The sequence below is a fragment of the Mustela putorius genome, unplaced genomic scaffold, assembly GCF_011764305.1.
Source record: "Mustela putorius furo isolate JIRA1106 unplaced genomic scaffold, ASM1176430v1.1 tig00003846_pilon_pilon_pilon, whole genome shotgun sequence".
In the NCBI taxonomy this organism is placed as follows: Eukaryota; Metazoa; Chordata; class Mammalia; order Carnivora; family Mustelidae; genus Mustela; species Mustela putorius.
The window spans coordinates 9,676,856-9,701,024 of record NW_025421999.1 but is presented as its reverse complement, the minus strand read 5'-3'; the positions used below and the strand labels follow the sequence as shown (position 1 = coordinate 9,701,024).

At 35.7% G+C, this 24,169-nt stretch overlaps 1 protein-coding gene across 1 annotated transcript; it reads left to right on the top strand.

Moving 5' to 3' along the window:
- Nucleotides 1–15,163: 15,163 nt before the first annotated feature.
- Nucleotides 15,164–16,001, top strand: LOC101688428 (homeobox protein NANOG-like). Its single transcript, XM_045063126.1, is given in 2 exon segments — nucleotides 15,164–15,949; nucleotides 15,951–16,001. Coding segments are annotated over 2 exon segments (828 nt in total). The 5' UTR covers nucleotides 15,164–15,172.
- The last annotated feature ends 8,168 nt before the right edge of the window (nucleotides 16,002–24,169 follow it).

The following is a 24,169-nucleotide window of genomic DNA, read 5'->3' as shown; positions in this document are numbered from 1 at the left end:
GTGCTTTATCTTAGGTTCCCTTATTCTTCCTACTGTTTTTTACTTGAAATAGAAATGTGATGCCTAATAAAAGCAATCTTTTTATGAGCATGAGGGTGGGAATAAAGGTCAATACATTAAATACAGTGAAGCTGAAATATTAAATGTTAGATTCCTCACCCGGAGCAAATATTAGCATATTAGCAGAAGAAAATTCCAGAAATAAGGACCAGAACCATTCTTAATTTAGTAAAGTACATCAAATTACAAATTCTAAAAGTTCATGGGGCACCTGGGTGGCTCAGTGGGTTAAGCCGCTACCTTCGGCTCAGGTCATGATCTCAGGGTCCTGGGATCAAGACCGGCATCGGGCTCTCTGCTCAGCAGGGAGCCTGCTTCTCTCTCTCTCTCTCTCTCTCTCTCTGTCTCTGCCTGCCTCTCTAGTTGTGATTTCTCTCTGTCAAATAAATAAATAAAATATTTAAAAAAAAAAAAAAGTTCAGTGAGCCCAAAGAGGATTATTGGTTCAAAACCTTCTTGGAGATTCCCAACTATAATCTGAAACTATCCGCGGTACCAGAGGGCAGGGAAAGACTGTAGAAAGAGGCAGGTCCCTCCAGGTTGGTAGGTAGCAGTTCTAATGAGCAAAAGGAACTTACATACAAGGCTTGTTTTGGACCATAGCCAAGTTAGTGGATCCTTCCCCCCCTTGATAAATCTCAAAAATTTATAATGAGGCCTTCAATGGGTTTAGTCACATATACTATGTAGATGTTCTCAGCCACATCACTATCTCAAGCTATGTTGTGAGATATAGCAAGCTCTTGGAGCGAGAAAGAAAAGTAGAATCAACATTACAAGGGCAGAGAAGGGGTGAGGAGCCTCTGAGTGTCTGGGTCCAGCTCACAGGTCAATTCGCAGTCACATCTTTTTTATGAATTTCCCTAACAAGGGTAAATAGGAAACAGCTATTTCTGGGACATTACAGACAAATTGTTGAGAAGAAAATTTAAATAAAAACTCTTAAAAGTAGCCAGAAAAAGAAAAGGTTAGGTTATCACAAAGAACAATTATTTAAATGAGCATAGATTTATTATCAGAAAATTCGAAGACAGAAGACAAAGTTACAATACCTACATAGTGCTGAGAGAAAACAACCAACACCCAAAAATCTCTGTTTAGTAAAAATAACCATCAAGCATGAAGGCAAAATAAAACCTTTTTCTGATTAATGCAAACTAAGATGATTTGTCTCCAATAGAAGTACAAAGTACAAGAAATGGTAGAGGAAGTTCTTCAGGCTGAAGGCAAATAATATCAAGTAGAAACAGCCCTTCAAGAAGAAATGTACATTGAATATGCTGACTATATAAGGAAATTAATTAAAATTATTTTCTTCCTTCTTCCTCATTCCTTTTAAATCTAAATGAATGTTTAAAGAAAAAATATGTATAATATTTCTTGTGAGATTTATAGGTTATGAAGATCCAGTACTTGGGACAATGCATGCATAAAGTTATATTAGAATACATTGGGTAAATAGATCTATATTGTTTACGTTTTTCCAGCTTATTGAGATAAAATTGACATCAACATTTTGTAAGTTTAAGGAGTACAATGTGATGATTGGATTCACATATAAATTACAAAGTGATTATCACAGTAAGGTTAATTAATACATGCACCACCACATGTAATTACCTTTGGGGGTGCCGAGAACATTTAGGACCTACTCTCTTAGTAACTTTCAATTACAGAACACAGCATTGTTAATTATTATCACCATGATATACATCAGGTTCTGCAAACAACCATATAATTAGAAGTTTGTACTATTTGACCAAATCTTTACATTTTACATATTTGGTGGAATATTAATTTTGAGCATACAGTAAAAAGTTGTGGAATTAAAATGTCAATCTACCATAAAGAGATAAAATTAAAATTCCAATAGACAAGTTAAATGGGAACTTGAAAAATATTCACATAATTAAAAAGAAAGCAGGAAATTCATTTTATGATTATTTCATTTTCAGATACACAAACATATCTGAAGATGACGATACTTTATTCTTTCCCTTTCTAATAGAAATATTCCTTAAGGTTTGTCTTGTCAAATTGCTAAGGCAAGTATTTCCATAAATATTCTTTAAAGATTTTGTTTATTTATTTATTTATATATATATTTATTTATCAGAGAGTGAGAGAGAGAGAGAACATGCCTGCACAAGCAGGCAGAGTGGCAGGCAGAGGTAGAGTAGAAGCAAAAGAGAAGCAGGCTCCCTACCGAGCCAGGAGCCCCATGTGGAACTCCATCTCAGGACCCTGGGATCATGACCTGAGACAAAGGGAGCGGCTTAACCGACTGAGCCACCCAGGCGTCCCTCTATAAATAATTTTTTTAAATGATGATTGTGACTATCTTTTCCTATGTGTGAAGAGTGATCAGTATTTTATCTTTAAAAATATTTTTTTCTTTTATATTGATTCATGTTTGATTTGATTTCATGTTTATATTGATTTCATGTTTGCATAAAATTTAGATACAAAGTCCTTTATCTTATATTACTCTTTTTATAATCAGGATGTTGATTTTTATTTTACTTTTTGTGAAGATTTTATTTATTTGACAGACTGAGATCACAAGTAGGCAGAGAGGCAGGCAGAGACAGAGAGAGGAGGAAGCCGACTCTCTGCTGAGTAGAGAGCCTGATGCAGGACTCGATCCCAAGACTCTGGGATCATGACCTGAGCCGAAGGCAGAGACTTTAACCCACTGAGCCACCCAGGCTCCCCAGGATGTTGAATTTTATAAGATGTCTTTTAAGTCTATCAAATTAAGCACAAATTATAAATCTTTTTTCTGTGAACATGGTGAATGAGAGAATAAATTTTTCGATTTTGTATCAGCATTATAATCCTGAAATAAAATTCACTTGTATGTGGAGTATTTTCACTTCCACTGTCTCCCTCTGATTGCTAATTGTATCAGATATTATTCTTTTATTCGTATTATATCATGTTACTTTAAAATAATATATAGATGTCAAATGTTATCTTGTGATACTTTCTTTGAGCCCGAGTTTCTTCTTTGAAATTTTATTTCAGAAAAGTCATATTTCTAAAAATTTCTTGAGCAAATATAAAACCTCTGACTTATATTGCATAATTCTTTTGCTCTGCAATATAATTCTTTAGATGTGTTTTTTTTTTTCACCTGTCTTTTGTGTATTTTTTTCCTTTCCTTTCACTTTTCATTGTATATGGTTTAGTGACATTGTGATTGCTTTATCATTAATAGTTATTTTGAATGAATGCATGGCTTTTTCTTGTTTGGCTTTTCTCCAAAATTTGCTTAGAAAAGGGGCTAGGAGCAGATGGGGTGCCTGGGTGGCTCAGTCTGTTAAGGGTCTGGCTCTTGGTTTCCAACTGAGGTCATGATCTCAGGGTCCTGGAATACAGCCCTGCATCCATGTGCTATGCTCAGCATGGAGTCCCAACTGAGATGTTTTACTCCCCTCTCCTTCCACCTCTACTGCTTCCCCAGATTGCACGCTCTCTCTCTCAAATAAATAAATAAAATCTTTTTTTTTAACAAGTTGTTTTTTTTTTAAGATTTTATTTATTTATTTGACAAAGATCACAAGTAGGTGGAGAAGCAGCAGAGAGAGAGAGGGAAGCAGGCTCCCTGCTGAGCAGACAGCAGGATGCAGGGCTGGATGCCAGGACCCTGAGATCATGACCTGAGCCAAAGGCAAAGGCTTTAACCCACTGAGCCACCCAGGTGCCCCAATAATTAAAATCTTATTAAAAAAGAAAAAGAAGCTTGGGCAGAGTTGTTGGGATTATGCGTGTTATTTACTGTACTGTCTCACCACAGTTTATCCTGGAAGTTTGCTTTGCACTAGCTGATTGTGTTTCGGGTTCACAACATCACAACATAACCTCTTTGTCAACCCTTTTTTATGTATGGTCTTTACAGTGATTTCTTCAGCTGACCACTATTAGTAGCTGAAGCATTAATTTATATTCTACGTCTCCTCCTTCTTTTATGCTCTGTTTCCCTCATTAAAGTGAAAGGGTTAGTAAATAGAGGGTCCAGCATCCAATCCACCACTTCCCCATACACACACATACAACAGCAGGCGTTCATTTGCTTCTATTTGGGATGTTTTATCTATATATGGAAAACTCCTACTGCTTTATATAGCCTGCAGAAGAGTGCATTTACACTCAACATTGTCCCTTAATTTTGTAAAAAAGCAGTGCATTTAAAAGCTAGTTTTGTTAATTTATAATTTGAGGTATAGCTGGTTCTTAGTATTGATTATTGAAGTTTTCTTCTTTACTTTTTCTCTCTGAATTTTATTTGTTATTTGCTTAGTATTTGGAGTGATACATACAGTAAAACTTTATATTTTAACATTTTTAACCATATTTCTTCTGTGTGTATATGTATATGTGAGTGGTAGTATTCTATTAATTTCTTTCCTATTTTGTATTTGTGTATGTATGTGTTAAAATTAGAAGAGGAAATGTTTGCAGCAACATCACAATTTTCTTTTTTATTAATGTTTGCTGGGCTTTTTAATAAAGGTTGAAGTAGAGATACAGATATAGCTAGCATAGCATGGTACAAAGTCATACGCATAGAGAGAGATAAAATTATTTGATCATCCTTACCAAACTATCATATTCCTTTTTAAAATTTGGAAATAAAATATTAGAATTTAAATATTTAGAAGATAAGTGAAAAAAATTGGCTGGTTTTCTAAATTTATTGTTTGATGGTAGCCATGTCATTCCATAGAAATCATCTCGATTTGTAAGGTCGAAGTCAATGTTATTGTCATGTCTAAAATCATGATTTCAAGTAGGATCCTTCATAGTAATGAAGCATCTGTGCTAAATCTCTTCAGCTTAGAGATAAATTGATACAAGAATTCACTGTAGCCATATTCTGACAAATTTGAGAGCACCAAGAGACAGATCTATAGAACTCAAATTGGTACTGCAAAATGAATCCCAAGACAGTATGTGCCACTCACCAGGACTCCGTTGCTTGTCTACCTCACCTATAAAATCAGAACCCCATCTTTTTTTTTTTCTTTTTTAAAGATTTCATTTATTTATTTGACAGAGAGACACACACACAGTGAGAAAGGGAACACAGGCAGGGGAGTGGGAGAGGGAGAAGCAGGCATCCCACTGAGCAGGGAGCCTGATGTGGGGCTTGATCCCAGGACCCTGGGATCATGACCTGAGGTGAAGGCAGTTGCTTAAAAAACTGAGCCACCCAGGTGCTCCCAGAACCCCATCTTGATGCATACTTACTTTATTTCTAATCCATATCCATTTACTCATTTAAAATATATTTATAGAATGTTAACTATGTATGAATCTTATTCTGGACAAAATGAGCAGAATGAAAGTCTTACTATCATAGAATTTATAATATGGAAGGGAAAGCAAAAAATAAGCAACCAAACAAATACATAACATGTCAGATGATGGTAAGTGTTACAAACAGAACAAAAATTGTGAATAAAAGCAGAAAGAGTGCAGGGAATCTTATTTTCAAAAGAGTGTTCAGGAAAAACCTTCCTGATAAGGGAATATTTGAGCAAAGATTGGGAAGAAAAGAAGATTTGAGGGGTGATATCTAGGAATGATCTTTAAAGATAAGAACAACAGAATGTAATGTCCTCGAGTTTTAATGTGTTTAGCAACATGAAGAAATCTGTGTGACTGGTGGACAGTAAGCACATTAAGTCATGGAAGGAGTTAATTTCAATATTATCAATCAGACAAAGCATAGTAAGGACTTTGAATTTTACTTTGAGAGAGATGAAAAGCATTGGAGTTAGCAGAGAACTTACATGATATGCCAATAATCACTCTTACTGCCATGTGGAGAATACCTACTTATTGTGAATAAGTATAGAAAATATTCTGTGTGTGTGTGTGTGTGTGTCTGTAGATGTGTGGGCAGTTAGAAGGCTAGAACTCTAAAACTCAGAAAAGATATAGTGGTTCAGAATGTGGGGGTGGGGACAAGAGGTCAGATTCTAAATAAATTATGGAAGAAGATTCATCAATATTTGTTGATGAATTCTTTATTAAAGAAAACAAGTATTCAAAAGTGACCAGACAGTGTTTAAACTGAAGAACTAAACTAATGGGTTGTCATTATGTGAATGTGAATGACATGAATATGAAGCCTGGGGTTGGAGGACATTTTAAAGTTGTGAATCAAGGGACGCCTGGGTGGCTCAGTGGGTTAAGCCTCAGGTCATGATCACAGGGTCCTGGGATAGAGCCCAGCATCCAGCTCTCTCCTCTGCGGGGAGCCTGCTTCCCCCTCTCTCTCTGTCTGCCTCTCTGCCTACGTGCGGTCTCTGTCTGTCAAATAAATAAATAAAATCTTTTTTTTTTAAATAAATAAAATCTTAAAAAAAAAAGTTGTGAATCAAATGGGCATGTGGAGTCAAGGGATGAAGGGAAATCAAGGGAACTTCTGAGATAAATAAGTTGGTATTTATCAAAATCTTATGACATGCAAGGTCATAGAAACAAATGAAATTACCTATGACGGTGTATGTATATAGAGACAACAGGAGATCTGTATTGAGTTCCAAAGTATGACAAAATTTAGAGACAGGACTGATGAATAGGATACAAAAAAGAACTTGGGAGTTTAGTGAAGTAGGAGGGCAAACAAAAGAGAATAATATCCTTAAACTGGAATCTCTTCCTAAAGAAATGGAAGGACTAGGGTGCCTGGGTGGCTCAGTGGGTTAAGCCGCTGCCTTCGGCTCAGGTCATGATCTCAGGGTCCTGGGATCGAGCCCCACATTGGGTTCTCTGCTCAGCAGGGAGCCTGCTTCCTCCTCTTTCTCTGCCTGTCTCTCTGCCTGTTTGTCATTCTCTCTGTCAAATAAATAAATAAAATCTTTAATAAAAAAAAAGTAAGAAATGGAAGGACTGACAGTATGATGACTATACACAGACAATTCAGGAGAGATTTACTTGGAAGGGAACAGAGGAGTGAAGAGTATACTATAAAGAAAGAAGGTAAGTTCTGTTTAAGAGATTTGTTTTTCTATTTAAACCAGCTTTACATATCAGAGGCCTTATCTTCAATCAGTAAATATGTTATCATTGACCTATTTTGATTTGTTTATTTATTTATTTATATATATATATTTATTTGAGAGAGAGAGCACAATCACAGGGTGGGGCCACAGAGGGAGAGAGAGAAGCAGGCTCTCCACTGAGCAGGAAGCCTGATGTGGGCCTTGATTCCAGGACCCTGGGATCGTGACCTGAGCCCAAAGGCAGACACCTAACCAACTGAACTACCCAGGTGCCCCATTATTGACACTTTTTTTTTTTTCTCAAATTATCTTAGTTCAGGAGATTGACTACAGGTATTATATTTTAGGGAGGTATCCTCTCTCTTTATGTGTATACACACACACACACACACACACACAAAGGCATACACACACACACACACACAAACACACACACATATATATATATATATATATGCTATTAGACATACACATAGAAAGATTATCCTCTATCTACAGAGAGAAAGATACTTATTTAAAAATTTTTTTTCAATATATAAGAGAGCTAAAATATTCAATATTAGTGATTATTGCTAATGATATAACATTTCAACTTTTAAGATCCTGTTTTTATAATGTGAACACGTGTATTTTAATAATTCAAATGAGTAAAGAGAAAATCATCTAAATTTTAGAAAATATTATAAATTATCATCTAAAGCAGATGTGCTTGAATATGTCCTTTCAATTTGGTTAAATTGCACATTCAGAAAATAAATTATTAGCACCATGAGCAAATAAAATAATAAGTACATTTTCTTCAATAAGATGGATATCAGTTAAATATGAAATTAATGTTATTATTTCTGCTAATAGAATCTTGGGAGCTGGTGACATTTAACAATAAAATGCCTATTACAGCAGCTTCTATTACCATAGATATATTTAATTCTAGGTCAAGAATAAAACTAGATCAAAATTGTTTTAGAGATTGCATACAATTTCTGATGTTGTGGCTTGGAAGAGCAGAATAAAGAATAACTTTTAAAAATTTGTATTATTTTATTTTTAATATTATAATGTTCATCAGAACCATTTCATTTTTTTAATAGTAAATTTTTTAAATAACTTGGGTCTTCCGTTTATGACAGCATCTAACCATCTAACTCATTGAAAACCAGCCAATTTGAAATTATTATAATTGCTGGAAACACTCATTTTAAAATGTAGAAGGTAAGTAGCTAAGGAAGAAAGCAACAGATGTATCTCTTAAGCACCTTTGTTTGTGTGACAACGAAGTTGAAACCAAATTTCAATTCTTTTGAGATTTAACTGCAAAATTAATATAGTAATTCTATAATAGGTTCCCTGCTCATTGCAAAGCTCTTCAATGGCTACAAATATATGACTTTATGTAGGATCATTATGTCAGCCACTTTACAAAGCAAGTAGGTTAGAAAATGAACTTTACAATATGATATAAAATTTCAACTTCCTAGACAATCTAGTCTATGAAGATGCTTCTTTCTATTATAGCCATATCCCAGGTAACAAGAATTAACAATTAGTTCTGTGTTTTAAAAATCCCTTAAAAAATGGAACCTTCTTATTTTAAAATTTTTTAAAGATTTTTCACTTATTTATTTATTTGAGAATAAGAAGAGAGGGGGGGGGGACTGAGAGTGCAAGAGCACAGGGAAGGAGAAACAGGCTCCCTGCGGAGCAGGAGGTGAAGGCAGGACTGGGTCCTAGGACACTGGCATCATGACCTGAGCCAAAGGCATGCTTAACCTACTGAGCCACTGAGGCGTGCCTGGATCCTTCTTTTATCTTTCAACTGTGTCATTGGATTAAATTAAAGTATTTCTATTATTTTTAGACCAGTCCATTTTACAGAAGCTTAATAAGGAAGTTACTTTTCTTTTTTTTTTTTTTTTTTAAAGATTTATTTATTTGACAGAGAGAAATTGCAAGTACACTGAGAGGCAGGCAGAGAGAGAGAGAGAGAAGGAAGCAGGCTCCCTGCTGAGCAGAGAGTCCGATGTGGGACTTGATCCCAGGACCCTGAGATCATGACCTGAGCCGAAGGCAGTGGCTTAACCCACTGAGCCACCCAGGCGCCCCGGAAGTTACTTTTCATATTCGATTTTATGTCACTGTGATCATTGAAATAATTATATAAGGGCAGTCCCAGGGCAGAGGTGTTTTTTATTTGTGAGAGGAAGTGAGAGGCTTTTTGAATGTCTATATGTACCATGTTACTCAAAAGCTAAATATCTGTGGTTGATATACATGTGTGCATCTTTATAGAAAGGGCCTTGGTCCTTATATGGTAGATATCACTTTATAAATAACTACTTTGTGTTAGATACCACACAGTGTTGCTACACATTAAATAATGAGAAGCCATTGTATTTCTTAATAAATATTAAAATTATTAAAATATTGTTCTCATAAAATATTAAAACAGACTGAATCAGCTTTTTCTCCCTGTATTATTTGTCTTAGCTGGTTTTAGTATCCTAACATAAAAACTTATTTTGTAAATTATTTTACTTTTCTTGGTAATATTTTCCAAAGTATTTATAAAATACTTATTTGAATTAAGAAATTGTTATCATATTTTTTCTGACAAAAGGACTTATGAGTTGATAGTTAGTTTAACAATGAATACTGTTTATTCAACATTTATTTTCCATGATATAGATTGTATACAAATGGTATAAAAAAGGTTACAAATTATGTTTATTTTCTTTGGGCTGATCCACTTTCCTAAAGATGGGTATAATTGAATACATAGCTTTAAGGTTTTGTTGGATTTCATGTATTGCATGGAGCGCTGGGTGTTCTATGTAAACAATGAATCTTGGAACATTACATCAAAAACTAATGATGTATTATATAGTGACTAACATAACACAATTAAAAATGTATGAGATAATGCTAAAATCATATAAATAAATAATATTGTATTTAATACATATATCACAATTTAAAATATTTTTTAAAAATTTGTAGCACTTTCTGATTATATCAAGTTAAATAAATATAATACATTTTTATTTTAAAGTGTTGGCAAAATATTTTGATATGTTTTTCAGATACAAAGAGTAACCCTAAAGAAATAATATAGTTTTTTGAAAATCAAGATGGTTTTAGATCTTGTATTTCAACAATAAAAATGTAGGAGGACTTATTTTTGTTGTCAGCTTATCACTGGGTATAAAAAATAAATTTTGACTTATGTCCACTCTGGATTTTTTGGATGGGAAGAAGGCATGAGTTAGAATGAGTGGAAAAGATTGAGTACTATTGCTATCATGGAAATTCTGTAATTCCCATCTACTGATATACACATAAATAAAATTTCTAAATGACAATACCTAACAAAAACTAAAATATAAGTATAGTCATTGTTTTACTGGAGCAATAAGTAATAGTGACCCCAAACACTCAATTATCTTCTTTATTTTTTAACTGTTTATATATATTCTCATTTTATCTACTCATTTGTTTATAATAAAATTTATATTTTATATTTAAGACTTATTGATATTTGCTATATTTTAAGAGCTGGGTTCAAATATTTACTGCTGATAATATTAATGGTAACTCAATCCAGAAAAAATTAAAAACTAAAGAAAAAAGATAAATGAATGAATAAATAAATAATAAATAAGTTTCATTACCTAGTTTGTTACAAAAAACTATGATAGGGAACCATAATAATGATTATGATGGTAATCATAAAAATATAAGTGACTATGAAGTCTCTTAGGTAAGTGAAATATAAATTAAGTTTAAAGAGAAATAAGACTTGTGATTTTTTTTTAAAGATTTTATTTATTTATTTGACAGAGATCACAAATAGGCAGAGAGGCAGGCAGGGAGAGAGGAAGGGAAGCAGGCTCCCCACTAAGCAGAAAGCCCTATGTGGAGCTCGATCCCAGGACCCTGGGATCATCACCTGAGCTGAAGGCAGAGGCTTTAACCCACTGAGCCACCCAGGTACCCCAAAACTTATGATTGTTAATGAGATTATTTTTAATGATTTACAGCAGTGGTGTCAAATCTTTATTATATATGGACTGTGGTATTATTGAAAAGTCAATAATATGTCAGGTACCACATTTTTGCAATAATATAAACTTTTGATGAATTATTTTATTTTATTATTTTTAAAAATTTTAAAGATTTTATTTATTTATTTGACAGAGAGAGAGAGAGCACAAACAAGGGGAGCAGCAAGCAGAGGGAGGGGAAGAAGCAGACCCCTCGCTGAGCAGGGAGTCTGATGCAGTGCTTCATCCCAGGATGTGGGATCATGATCTGAGCTGAAGGCAGACGCTTAACCAACTGAGCCACCCAGGTGGCCCCTAGGGTGTCATAACAACAATCCAAATGGAAAACACTAACTTAGTGTTTGGGTAGTAAGCAGCAAAGAAAATAGCATTAAAGCCTAAAAAGATGAAAATCCGTATTACTGATGCTCAAGTATTTGGTAAATGTATAATTTGTCATAACTGATAGAACTAAAAGGTAGACATAGATTGTGAGACAGTGAAGAGTTATAGATGACTTGGAGTACGTTAGCTACAGCAAGATATAGTCTGTTTTTCTGAAACTGGAAATTAGTTGAAAGAGGGATAATTTTGGTGTTAGTGAACATTGGGAATTAGTTCCGGGTATATTAAGTTTAAGATGTTATTTAAACACCCAAAGGAATTGTTCAGGGATGAAGCCCTAGAGCTTTCAATCATTTAGAGGCTGGAATATGAAGACGACTCAGTATGGAAACTAAGTCAAAACAATTAGGAAAGGGGGTAGAGAAAGAGAGAGGAAAGACAAGATATGGGAACTTGTATGTTAAGCAAAAGTTTCAAAAGAAAGAATGTAAGATTAGCTTTGATAAATGCTGCTTGTGATTTTTAGTCAAGAAACATGAGACTCTGGGCACCTGGGTGGCTCAGTGGGTTAAAGCCTCTGCCTTCAGCTCAGGTCATGATCCCAGGGTCCTGGGATCAGGCCCCGCATCAGGCTCTCTGCTCAGAGTGTCCGAGTTGGAAGCGCTCAATGAGATACGGAATGTGTGTTTGAGAGAGAGAGAGAGAGAGAATGGGAGACAGTGTCATGGACATTTATTTCAGTGATTTTTTATCTCAAGCTAATGAAACTAAAAGAGTCTTAGTTGAAGTTGGAAACGGGAGACAAAGTATTTCATATATATTAATGCATAGAAATAGCAGTATGTTTGCTGTCTGGTGGAAATAGTCTAGTAGAGAGAGAAGCTGAAAGATACACAAGAGATGAAAATAAGTGTCGAAGTAATTTCTACCACAGTCCGAAGTGTCAAATATAAGAAGTGACCTTAACTAGGTGTGTGGGACGTTTATAGCAACAGTAGAGGAGATGGTGTGCAAATGAACTTCCCAAATCCAATAAGGGGAAATGGTTGGAACACTATTACATCCTTCAAACTTGATTTTAGTTTAAATATGGCTTAAATCCTCAAGTATTTGACTCTGGAATAAATATTTCTACATATATTTTTCCTATCTGGAGTACAAAATAATTCATTTGGTCTCCAAAGGGCAGAAGTAGGAGCAGAGTAGAAGTTATATCAGGAGAAATTTCAGCAAACCATAAAAAAGAATATTATAATAATTAAAACTGATGTAGAATGCATTGGATTTGGAAATATTTTCATGTTGTCCATTACAATAAGATTTGTGCTTGATGATCCCTATCACTCCTTCTTATGCACTCAGCTATTTCTGTGATTTTGACACATTGGAAATATTTAATCACTTAAATATATTATCAGTGGTTTTGTCAGACTGTTGCTGAGGGCACCACCAAGCCTTACTGGTTCCCTTAAGTCAATACGGATTCCATCACTATTTATCATTCCCCTTATTAATTAAAATATTTGAGTGTGCCTTCTCTCTTCTGTCAGGATCTTAACAGTTGCGTGCTTTATCTTCTAATTTTAAAGAATCTTCAACTCTTCCTCTTCCCTTGTCTTCTCTGTTTCATCTTTGCAATAACGTGATACAGTAATGGACTGAAAACATGACTGGATTATGTAGCTCCACATACAGTTAATTTCCTATGTCTGATATTGAGGCCTCTGAGACACTAATAGTCATTAGCTTATACTACCACAACCACTCAAACTTGTATCTAATTTTCTCTGAACATTTCAGTGACAGAGTTTTTATCAAATAATTTTAATTGATATCTGTATCTGTAGTCAATGAATAACTTGAATATTTCCTTTGTGAAATACAATATAAAGCAAATTAATACAATAGACAAGCTTACACAGTACACTGATTTATTCCATGCTGATACGGTTATTCCCTAGATGTATATGCTTTGCATAAGAGAATCAACTAGGTAATAACCCAGTCATTTAAAAAAAAATGGTCTCAAATTATCCTCTTTTTTTCTCCTCACTTAAAAAAGGATTTGAGATGACAAATATTTTAGTTTTTATATGCATAGTATACAGAAAATGAAGCATAAAATAAAGAAATATTATTGGGGCTCTTAAAGGCTTCTCTCAAGTTGAGAGAAAAACAGTGTTAAACAACTGAGATTCCAGTCCTATATACTTGACTTCAGCTCAAAGTTATACCTGGTGAATTTACAGAAAGCACTTGAAGCAAAAGTTGGTGATGAAATATTTCTTTTAACTTCAAAGAAGAAAAGCCATATCTCATTGAGCGCTTCCAACTCGGACACAAATTTTTTTATTCCCAAGCCATTCAATGCAGAAATGCTACCATAAAGAAATAGTAATAAGCATAAAATAAAGATTTCGCTTTCTTTTTCCTAACATATGAAGAGTAGAATACTATGTTCCTAGTGATGATGTTAAAAAATTCAGTCATTCTCACTCTCAGTAGCAGTACATAGGCACACACACACTCAATACAGTGAAGAAAATAAGAATAAATGAGCTAGAGGAAAAGGATTTGCCAGAAAGTGAGGGGAAAAGGAGGTTAACAAAGTGATATCAGAGAGTAGAAAGAAAGACGAATATATTCAATGAAACCTTAAATTTAGGTCAATAAACCTTCCTATGAAAAGGCTACAATGAAAAATGAGCATGTTTCAGACAGAACTTGTGAACAACATCCAAAATACCTAACTACCTAGACAGAGACATTGAGTAATCTCCCAAGATGGAATCAATAAGAGCAGTCTTAATGTTGCTTTAGAAGAGAACAATTAAACCAAGAACAAGACAGAGAAATAGATTGATGAAACAGATTCATTTCTTATTCAGTCTTCTCCTTTGCTTTTTATTTTCTTATTCTATTGTTTTCTCATTTTTTCTATATATTTGTTTATAAGGAAAATAATCATTTTAAATAAAGATATGTGGTGAACTGAATTGGGTCAGATTTGCATTTTATATAATATTGCGGAGGAGTTTTTATAATACAACACAGAATGAAATCTGGTTTGTTTTCTTTAGTGGATTTACAATTCGCTAACACTGCTATTTCTTCCCTGAAAGCTACTGCAGAGATCTTATATATGCAGAGCTAGCAAACCAATCCGAAAATACCAAACATCCTGACAGGAAACTTTAAAACAGTTTTCTTTCACACAGAGACCTTCTTATCTTCCATTAAATTATTCTTCAATAGAAAGTAATATTTTGTTATCATGCGAAAACAAGTGACTTATACTTAATTCTGCAATGCATACATGGCAATACTGATCAGAATGGAGTCAAAAACAATGAGAAAACCATTCAGCTAAAATGTATCAGACAAATTAAACTGTCATTGTTTTTCTGTTTTCTCTAAAGTTCATCAAGAAACCCAAAGTATTTAAAACGTAAGTTATTTAGGACTCCATTGGGCTGCTTGGCTCTTGCCCTTTTGGGGGTGACCTCCTTCATTCTGTCTTTCTCATACTCTTACACCTGGACGTCTTTCTGTTTCTCCCGGCTCTTCCACCTGGATCCAGAAGCCTGGGCCTTCCTTACAATCTTGCTCTTTCCCCCTCCCTACCCTCAACTCCCCAACATGAGTGAGGATCCCACTCTGCCCCAGTGCCTGCCTGGCCCCAGACCACCCGGGTCTAGGGACTCTTCTCCAATGCTTGAGGTTTGCAGGCCTGAAGAAAATTACACATTCCTACAAATGTCATCTGCTAAGACGCTCCACATGGAGTCCGTCTCTCCTCTTCCTTCCTCCATGGATCTGCTTGTTCAGGACAGCCCCGATTCCTCCACCAGTCCCAAGATGAAACTACCACCCACTTCTGCAAAGGAGAGAATGGGGAGGAATGAAGACACAGCCCAGGGCAAGAAACAGATCAGGACCGTGTTCTTTCAGACCCAACTCTATGTCCTCAATGATCGATTTCAGAGGCAGAAATAACTCAGCCTCCAGCAGATGCAAGAACTTTCCAACATTCTGAACCTTAGCTATAAGCAGGTGAAGACCTGGTTCCAGAACCAGAGAATGAAATGTAAGAGGTGGCAGAAAAACCACTGGCCAAAGGAGAGCAAGAGTGTGACTCAGAACAGCACAGCAGCCACGGAATACCCAGCCTTCTACTCCTACCACCAGGGACACCTGATGAACACTTCTGCAAACCTTCCAATATGGAGCAACCAGACCTGGAACAGCCAATCTTGGAGCAACCACTCCTGGAACGGCCAGTCTTGGAGCAACCACTCCTGGACCAGTCAGACCTGGTGCCCCCAAGCTTGGAACAGCCAGCTCCACAGCTGTGGAGAGGAATCCCTGCAGCCCCAGATCCAGTTCCAGCAAAATTCCGTCAGCGATTTGGAGTCCCTCTTAGAAACTTCTGGGGAAAGCTATAGTGTAATACAGCAGTCCACTAAGTATTTTAGTACCCAGCAAAATCATGGATTTGTTCCCAAATTACTCTGTGAACATCCAGCCTGAAGATATGTGACGACGGGCATTACTCGATCTTGGTTTGGGCGATGGCTGTGTCACATCTCCTAGGCTTTGTCTTTTAGAGTCCTGCTTCTTTGCCTTAATATTGTATTTCCCATTATTCTTACTGTATCTATTGAGGGGGTACGATTGGAGTCAAAGCTCTCAGTAGCATTGGTTGTGCACAACATGGAACAGGTGTTTCTGGCTGTAGCTAACTGGATACGGTCCTACTGTGGGTATCTTCAGGCTTTAGAATCTAACCTCAAGAATAGGAAGTAAAGATACAAAGACATGTGATGAAGGATAATGGTATATTCTGAGATTGTGAGGCTTTCTTGTTACCAACCTTAGTTTTTAATGGTGAAGGGTAAAACTACAATGTCCTTCATTGATTTCCTCTGCCCCTTGTGAGGTTTTTCTAGAACTGTTAATTCTAGTATTTGTAGAAAGATGTTTTGTATTTTAATGTATGATAATAGTACCAGTTTGGCTGGTTGGTGGATAGGTTTAAGTACAAATAAATAAAAATACCCACTTAAAAAAATAAATAAATAAATGTAAATTATTTAAAAATGAATGAAATAATAAGCAAGTAAATAAATAAATGTAACTCCTTAAATCTCAATGAATCTCATAAGATGGTAATACAGATTCACATTCAAAAAATAACCAAGTTCTGTGGATCTAGTTTCTTTCACCCACATGAAAAGTCCTGCAAGAACATTTCAATGAATCTCAGAATTTCAGGGTTTCAGAATTGAAAATAGGAATGTGTATGTAAAATACCATTAGCTCCCAATCATATAGTGGTCATTTTAGAAACCAAACCTCACTAAAATAAATAAGGATTGATACTCATACACTGAATTAATAAGGTTTTCATTGGAAGATAGTTTACAGAATGCAAGGTTAGTTATACTCACAAGGGAAGGGTCCAGATGAAAACTTAAGCAGCATCAAGATTTGTATCTATCCCCTTATCCTTGGTGTGATTGTTCCCAGGTGGCTCAATTCTTGTCCCAGATATACCAAAGAACTGAAGACCCAAGACCAGAATGGCGAGATGAGTTTATCGAGTAGATAAGATACTACACTTTCAAAGGTGAAAGCGGGCCACTGCTGGAGCAAAAGTGGGAATAGCCTCCAGAAATTCTAGCTGCATCTTTTTTTTTTTTTAATTTTTAAAAAGATTTTATTTATTTATTTGTTTGTCAGAGAGAGAGAGAGAGATGCAAGTAGGCAGAGGTGGAGAGAGAAACAAGCTCCCTGCTGAGCAAGGAGCCTGATGCAGGACTCGATCCCAGACCCTGGAATCATGACCTGAGCGGAAGGCAGTGGCTTAACCAACTGAGCCACCCAGGCATAGCCTAGCGTCATCTTTTTTTTTTTTTAAAGATTTTATTTATTTATTTGACAGACAGAGATCACAAATAGGCCTAGAGGCAGGCAGAGAGAGAGGAGGAAGCAGGCTCCCTGCTGAGTAGAGAGCCCGATGCAGAACTGGATCCCAGGATTCTGGGATGGTGACCTGAGCCAAAGGCAGAGGCTTTAACCCACTGAGCCACCCTGGCGCCCCCTAGCGGCATCTTTTTAAGACTGCTTTGTGTACATGGGCATTCGGCTTTGATTGACATTTTTGATTGACAGCTGGTGGCTCTATAACATTTTGGCCTCTGTTCTTGTGCCTACCCATGATGCATTCTGTTATAATTGTATTTATTTATGTATTGCATATTTATGAGTCTCTAATGAGCTTTTGTTGTAACTTTAAGATAAAAGTATTTAAGGGCAGGAACACTTGAGGGGCTCAGTTGGTTGAGCAGCTGCGTTTGACTCTGATCATGATCCCAGCATCCTGGAATCGAATCCCACATCTGGTTCTTTCCTCAATAGGAAACCTGCTTCTTCCTCTACCTCTGCCTTCAACTCCCTTGCTTGTGCTCTCTCTCTTTCTGGCAAATAAATAAAATCTTTAAAAAAAAATGTACTTAAAGGCAAGTTGTACCTTTTGTGCATATGCTCAGCTCTTAAAAGTCCTCTGTGGCTTTTTTTTTTTTTAATTTTATTTATTTATTTGACAGAGAGAGATCACAAGTAGGCAGAAAGGCAGGCAGAGAGAGAGAGAGAGGGAAGCAGGCTCCCTGCTGAGCAGAGAGCCCTCTGTGGCTTTTGAACCAGCTCTGTGGTTAGGCCTTTCCTGTATGGTTAGCCCTTAGAGGTGGCTCTAAGGCTGTTAACCTTTAGGGATGGCACTGAGGGTGTGGCCAGCACCTCTTTATCCCTCCTCGCTCATGCCTAACTAACTGCCTAACATGATCATCTCACCATAAAATACCTAAAATTCCTAGAGGAAATTTATGAGTTCTGGAAAATTTTATCCTGCAGTTTTTTTCTCTAGAATTTATGTGTAGAAGGGTTGTTTGAACAACTGCCCACAAGAAAACACATGTGTAAAGAGGTAGAATGGAATGACAAGGGGCTTATGTTGATTTTGCATTTTTGTGCTAGGCATAATATTTGAATATCATGAAAGGGACAGATGGAAATTTCTTAAGACATATAAGGTGGGGAAAGCCCTTATGACCTTTCTTGGGAAGCCATGGTTCTATATATCTTCTTTTATAATACTTACATCTTAACATTTCTCCCTTTCTAAAGAGAAAGGACTGTGTAGGTGAACAGATGAGATGATGGATGTCTCAGTCGGTTAGGTGTCTAAAACAAAGACCATAGACTGGGTGGCTTAAAAAAAAAAGTATTTACTTCTCACAAGCTAAGATCAAGGCACTACCAATTCTGGTATCTGGGGAGAGTGCACTGTCCTGCCTTACAGTTGGCCATTTTCTCCTTGTATTCTCATATGGCAGAGAGAGAGAGAGGGAGATGCAGGGTGTAAGAGACTGCACGAGCATGTCTGTCTCTTATATAAAAGACCCAAATCTAATTCATGAGGGCTCCATCCTCATGATATAACTACTTCCTAAAGGCCTACTAATACCATCCCATTGGAGGTTAGGGTTGCAACATATGAATTTAAAGGGTGGGAACACATTCAGTCCACCACAAATGATAAGCACATCAAATATTTTCATTATTAATATAAGCTATAAAATTTTCTACAATGATCAAGAAATTTGTTCCCAAAACTACTATTAAAATTTCTTCATCTAATCATTTGGATATATATGTATGTATGTTATAATTAAAAAATTGATCATTCTCTAATTTCATTTGCACTACTAGTTTTGTGCTTAAAGGAATGCTTTAGTTTTCCTTGTGTCTTAGATATCTAAAAGTTAGTTGATATAAACAGTTTTTATACCCTAAACACGTAGTGTCTCTGAAATCATTAAACTAGCTTCAATGCAATTTAATTTTTGTTTGCCATAGACAGATAAGAAAATAAGATTCATAAGCAATTGACTAATTGAAAGCTTTTCCTTGTTAAGTTCTAAATATGTAAATTTAAACATATATTTTATGTTATTTTGTGAACTGTGGTATATGGGAAGGAATATTAGATTTGGACTTGGACAGGCACCTGGGTGGCTCAGTCAGTAAAGTGGCTGCCTTCTGCTCAGGTCATGATCTCAGGGTCCTGGGATCTAGCCCCATGTCAGGCTCCTTGCTCAGTGGAGAGAGTCTGTTTCTCTCTCTCCCCCTGATCTCTCTCTTTCTATTTCTCACTCTCTCTCAAGTAAATAAATAAAGTCTTTTAAAAAACAGATTTGGATTTGGAGTTACAAACTCTGTGTTTATATCCTTGGGGTAGCATATTTTCTTTGTATATCCTTAATCTCTCTGACCTTATTATGTTGAAGAATCAACACACTCTCTACTCTCATTACAGATGTTGTACAGAGCAAAGAAAATAGTATGTGTGAAAATTAAAGTCTTATAAACTGGAAAAGCATTGAATTTTCATAATGTATTTCGATTGTATAAAAGTTTAATTACTGGGAATGTTTGAGTGGCTGATATTCATTATGCACTATAGAAGATAGAGTTTAGGTAAGGTTATGAAATGCCTATGAAGAAAATGGAAAGTTCTTGTGTGTTAAAATGGGTCCTAAAAACAGTAATGGGATTTAAGGAAAGTAAGAATAATGTTATAAAAAAGAGATAGGCACTCTAATAACCCAACTGACAGGGTTTTGTTGGCAATAGGAATTTCATGGAATTTGTGAGGACAGGAAGATAGCGTTTCAGCTAAAAGACCAAACCATTTATGTGTGCCCATGTGGCCCAGTTGGTTAAGTGGCTGAATCTAGGTTTCAGGTCAGGCTCGGGTCATGCTCCCAGGGTCCTGGGAAAGAGCCCCTGTCAGGCTTCCTGCTCAGTGGGGATTCTGCCTGAGGATTCTCTCTTTCCCTCTCCTTCTGCCCTTTCTCCCACTTCTGTACGTACTCTCTTTCTAAAACAAAACATAACAAAACAAAACAAAACAAAAAAGCCCAAACAATTTTAAAACCGATCCAAAGTCTAGATTGTGTTCTCGACCTCTTAGCAGCATGTGGCTTAGTCACTGCTGGGTTGCAGCTACATTTTCAGAAGCTATTTCTGTCTCTACCCAGTCTTCTCCACTATCAGCTCTCTCCTCTCTTTCTCGTTCTATCTCCAATTTACGTTTTGAAAAGAATGAGACTGGCCCAATTAAAACTACCATCTCTGTTTTGCAAAGCCATCTTGCCAAGCAATGCTTTGCCAAGATGGCTTTGCCAAGCAGCCCACTGCCAAGCCCATAAATTCTCTACCTTGGGTTGATGGACCATTTCATATTCACTCAGCTGTTACCAAGGTGGCACTTCCATCTGATCAAAAACCTAACTACTTACTCCCAGGGAACCCTTTGAGACATTCCCTCAATCAAGGCTATGAATTTGGCAGTTTCCTTACATGAGGTTTACCATCATGGCGATCACCACAATTGATCTGCTTCCAAGTGAATTGTCTAGAAAGCAATAAAGATTGACCTTGGCCTTGATTGACACTCAAATCTAGGAATTTATGACCTGTACCACCTTTCATACCGACTAGTAATCATGGCCTTCAAAATATGGTTGGTCATAGTTGATATATAATAAGATTAAGCAGCTATCTGATTCTCAAGCTTGAGAAACAATAACAATGGTAAAAAGTTACACTTTTCCATGTTTAAGAAAATTGGCTTGGTAATGAAGATTTTTATAGCATATACACAGAATTTTCCTTTTTCACTCATAATATAAGGCTATTTCAATTTATTTAATTTGAAGAAATTGGAATCACAGTTTCTTTCCTTCTAAAAACACATAAGTTTGCTTAATTTCATATTCTGGATCATCTGTGACTGTTATAGACCTGGAATTTGCCCAAAACCTTTATTCCATAAAATTCTGGCCTCTTTCTGATTGCTGTCTCTCTCTGCTGGACTTTCTTCTGCCTCTGTCATTTCTCAGTAGGCTGTACTTCTGCCCAGCACAATGCTGAAGTTGTGCTTTGTTGCATCCTTAAAGTTTGGCTGTCTGCCTATTCTGTCTGTGACCACACATTTTACCAAAGTAAATCGTAATTGCAGATATTGAACCTGTACAGTTTTTATTCAAGATTGTTATTATAATAAAACAATATGCCCAGTCAACATATGTTATATATTAAATATGGTTTTTAAGGTTTTTATTGAAATTTCCAAGATATCTTTTTCAAAGGTATTGTGAAGTTAGGAATTGAAGGTCAAAATAGTTTTTATTCTGAGCATCAATCTTTGAAAACCCTGTTATCAGCAAGGTCTCTTCTAAAGAATGTATTATATATAAATGTTTCAATCATGGTTCATTTTTAAAAATAAAGATGGAAGGTCACAAATGTTTTATCTGATTGCCCTTGGAAATACAGAACTGTGTATGAGATTAGGAAATTTTTTCCTTCTTCACTGAAGTTTGATACACTTGTAGTCTCTAAAGGCCTGTTCCCACAAGATATAAATGACCATAGCTTCAAGGCCATTCAAACAATATTTAGCCTTTGGTAATGAATACAAAAGAAATATACACAAAGACAGAAGCATATTTCAAAATAACGATACAATCATATTCAACTATTATATTGAACAGCAAGCTGTGTTTGTTGTTGACAAACCTAACATCCCCTACTTTACAAACAGAAAGTACATTCTTACTTCCACAGTTTCTTTTACATAGTTCTCTCACAATATGAAAACTGCAGCATTTTCACTTTTATTTCTAGAAGTTTGTGGTCAGGAATATTGAGGGCTGGAAACATTATTAAAATTCCCTACTATCATTATTTGGACTCCAAAATTTAACTTCTATCTAGCTATAAAAGTAATAGTGAAAAAAAACTTTGAATGATTCCACAAAAGCAACTTTCAAGTAATGTTTCAAATAGTTTGACACAGTTATTCTGTAATGATATGTTTTTCTGCATGAAATGGGCTGAGTATAAGTAAAGTTATTTCAAGAGGCCAATTATATTTCCATCAAGTAGTTTTCATCACTATATATCAAAAATTTTTCATATGCTAAAACAATGTATACTCTAGGCACTTGTCTTAATCAAATTAACCATTTTATTTAAGCAATTGGGAGAATGCTATTAACATGGAAAAACCATATAGAAAAACAATAACTATTTGATTATTCAATAGAATCCTAAACCTGAAAATTCTTAATCATTTGATTTTTCCACTAGATTTCACTCTAACTTAAAATCACATGATAAATAAGACTGAAGTAATTCCATTTTCTGGTATCTAATAGATCACAATGAGCTGCTTCAAAGTTTGTTTCAGCTTCTAAACCAGTATTTATTCAGTGAAAGGCTTATTTCCTATCAATAGAAACAGATCCTGAGATATTAAAATGGCACCCATGCATAAGGGTGTTAAATGCTCCATAAGAAAGTACCAAAATTAAATTATAGGATAAGTTAGAAAAAATTTTTCATCATTTATTTTTTATTAAAATTTACTGGGTACCCTTCATCTGCTAATCACAATGGTTTTGGAAGGGGTGGGGGGTTTGAAACAAAGATAACTAAAGAAAAGATCCTTTTGATGAAAGTTTGTAAATTAGTGAAAGAGACATACATGTAAATCAATAAAACCAATGCAGTGGGTATCTATGTGGTGTTAGGATGAAGAAGAAGGGTGAGAACAACCAGAGATTATCCATGGAATTTCAAAAACAATTTTTTTTGTAGTTTCAAATTTTAAAAAGTTGGCTCATGAGACATGAGCAGTTGTTTTTCACATTTCAATTTTTTTAGAGCCCACTTTCATGTATCAAATAAATTGTAACTTGTAAAATCCACCTAAAAAAGGGGTGGCTATAGGCAACGATGGGAAAGAGAAATGGAATAATTACATATCCCTTTAACTTAATTTGATCTGAAGCCTAAAAAATCCCCTAGGAAGGAGGTGGTGAGAAAAAAAAGGTTATACTGATGGCCCTTCTTAGACTTTGATTTGCTTATGCTCAAGCTTCTCTTTTAGACATTGTTTTCAGAGAAAACCCGAGTTATGTCTTAAAGTACCAAGCAAGCAATTTATGGTTGGTTCACCCTTTTATGCCATAGAACTCTTCACTTGTGTCCATCAGAAACACGCATATGGGAGATAGCCTAATTTCTCCCAAGATTTCAACAGGAGAATCAGGGCGTATTTATTTCTAACATTGAGTTAAGGAAGTAAGGGTCATATTTTTATTAATCAATACTTACAAAGATACAACTCATTATGGTTTGTTATGGACTGAATGTGTGTCTCCCAAAATTTATATGTTGAGATTCTAACCCTCAATGTGATGGTATTGGAAAGTAAGGCCTTTAGGATGTAATTACATCATGAAGGTGAAGCTTTCATGATATGATCAGCACCCTTCTAAAAGAGACCCTGGAGAGCTTTCTCATCCTCCCACCATGGAAGGACACAGGGAGTGGTCTGCAAGCCAGAAGGGGTGCTCTCCAGACCTAATAAGAGTGGCACTCTGATCTCCAACTTCCAGCCTCCAAAACTACAAGAAGTAAATTTCTGTTGTTTCTAAGCCACCCCAACCATGGTACTCTAACAGCAGTCTGAAATGATTAAGACATGGATAGAATAACTACCTAATGCTTATGTCAAAATTTAGAGTTGCCATATTCTTAAAACGGACTAGATGAGTAAGTAAAACTGTATTATAA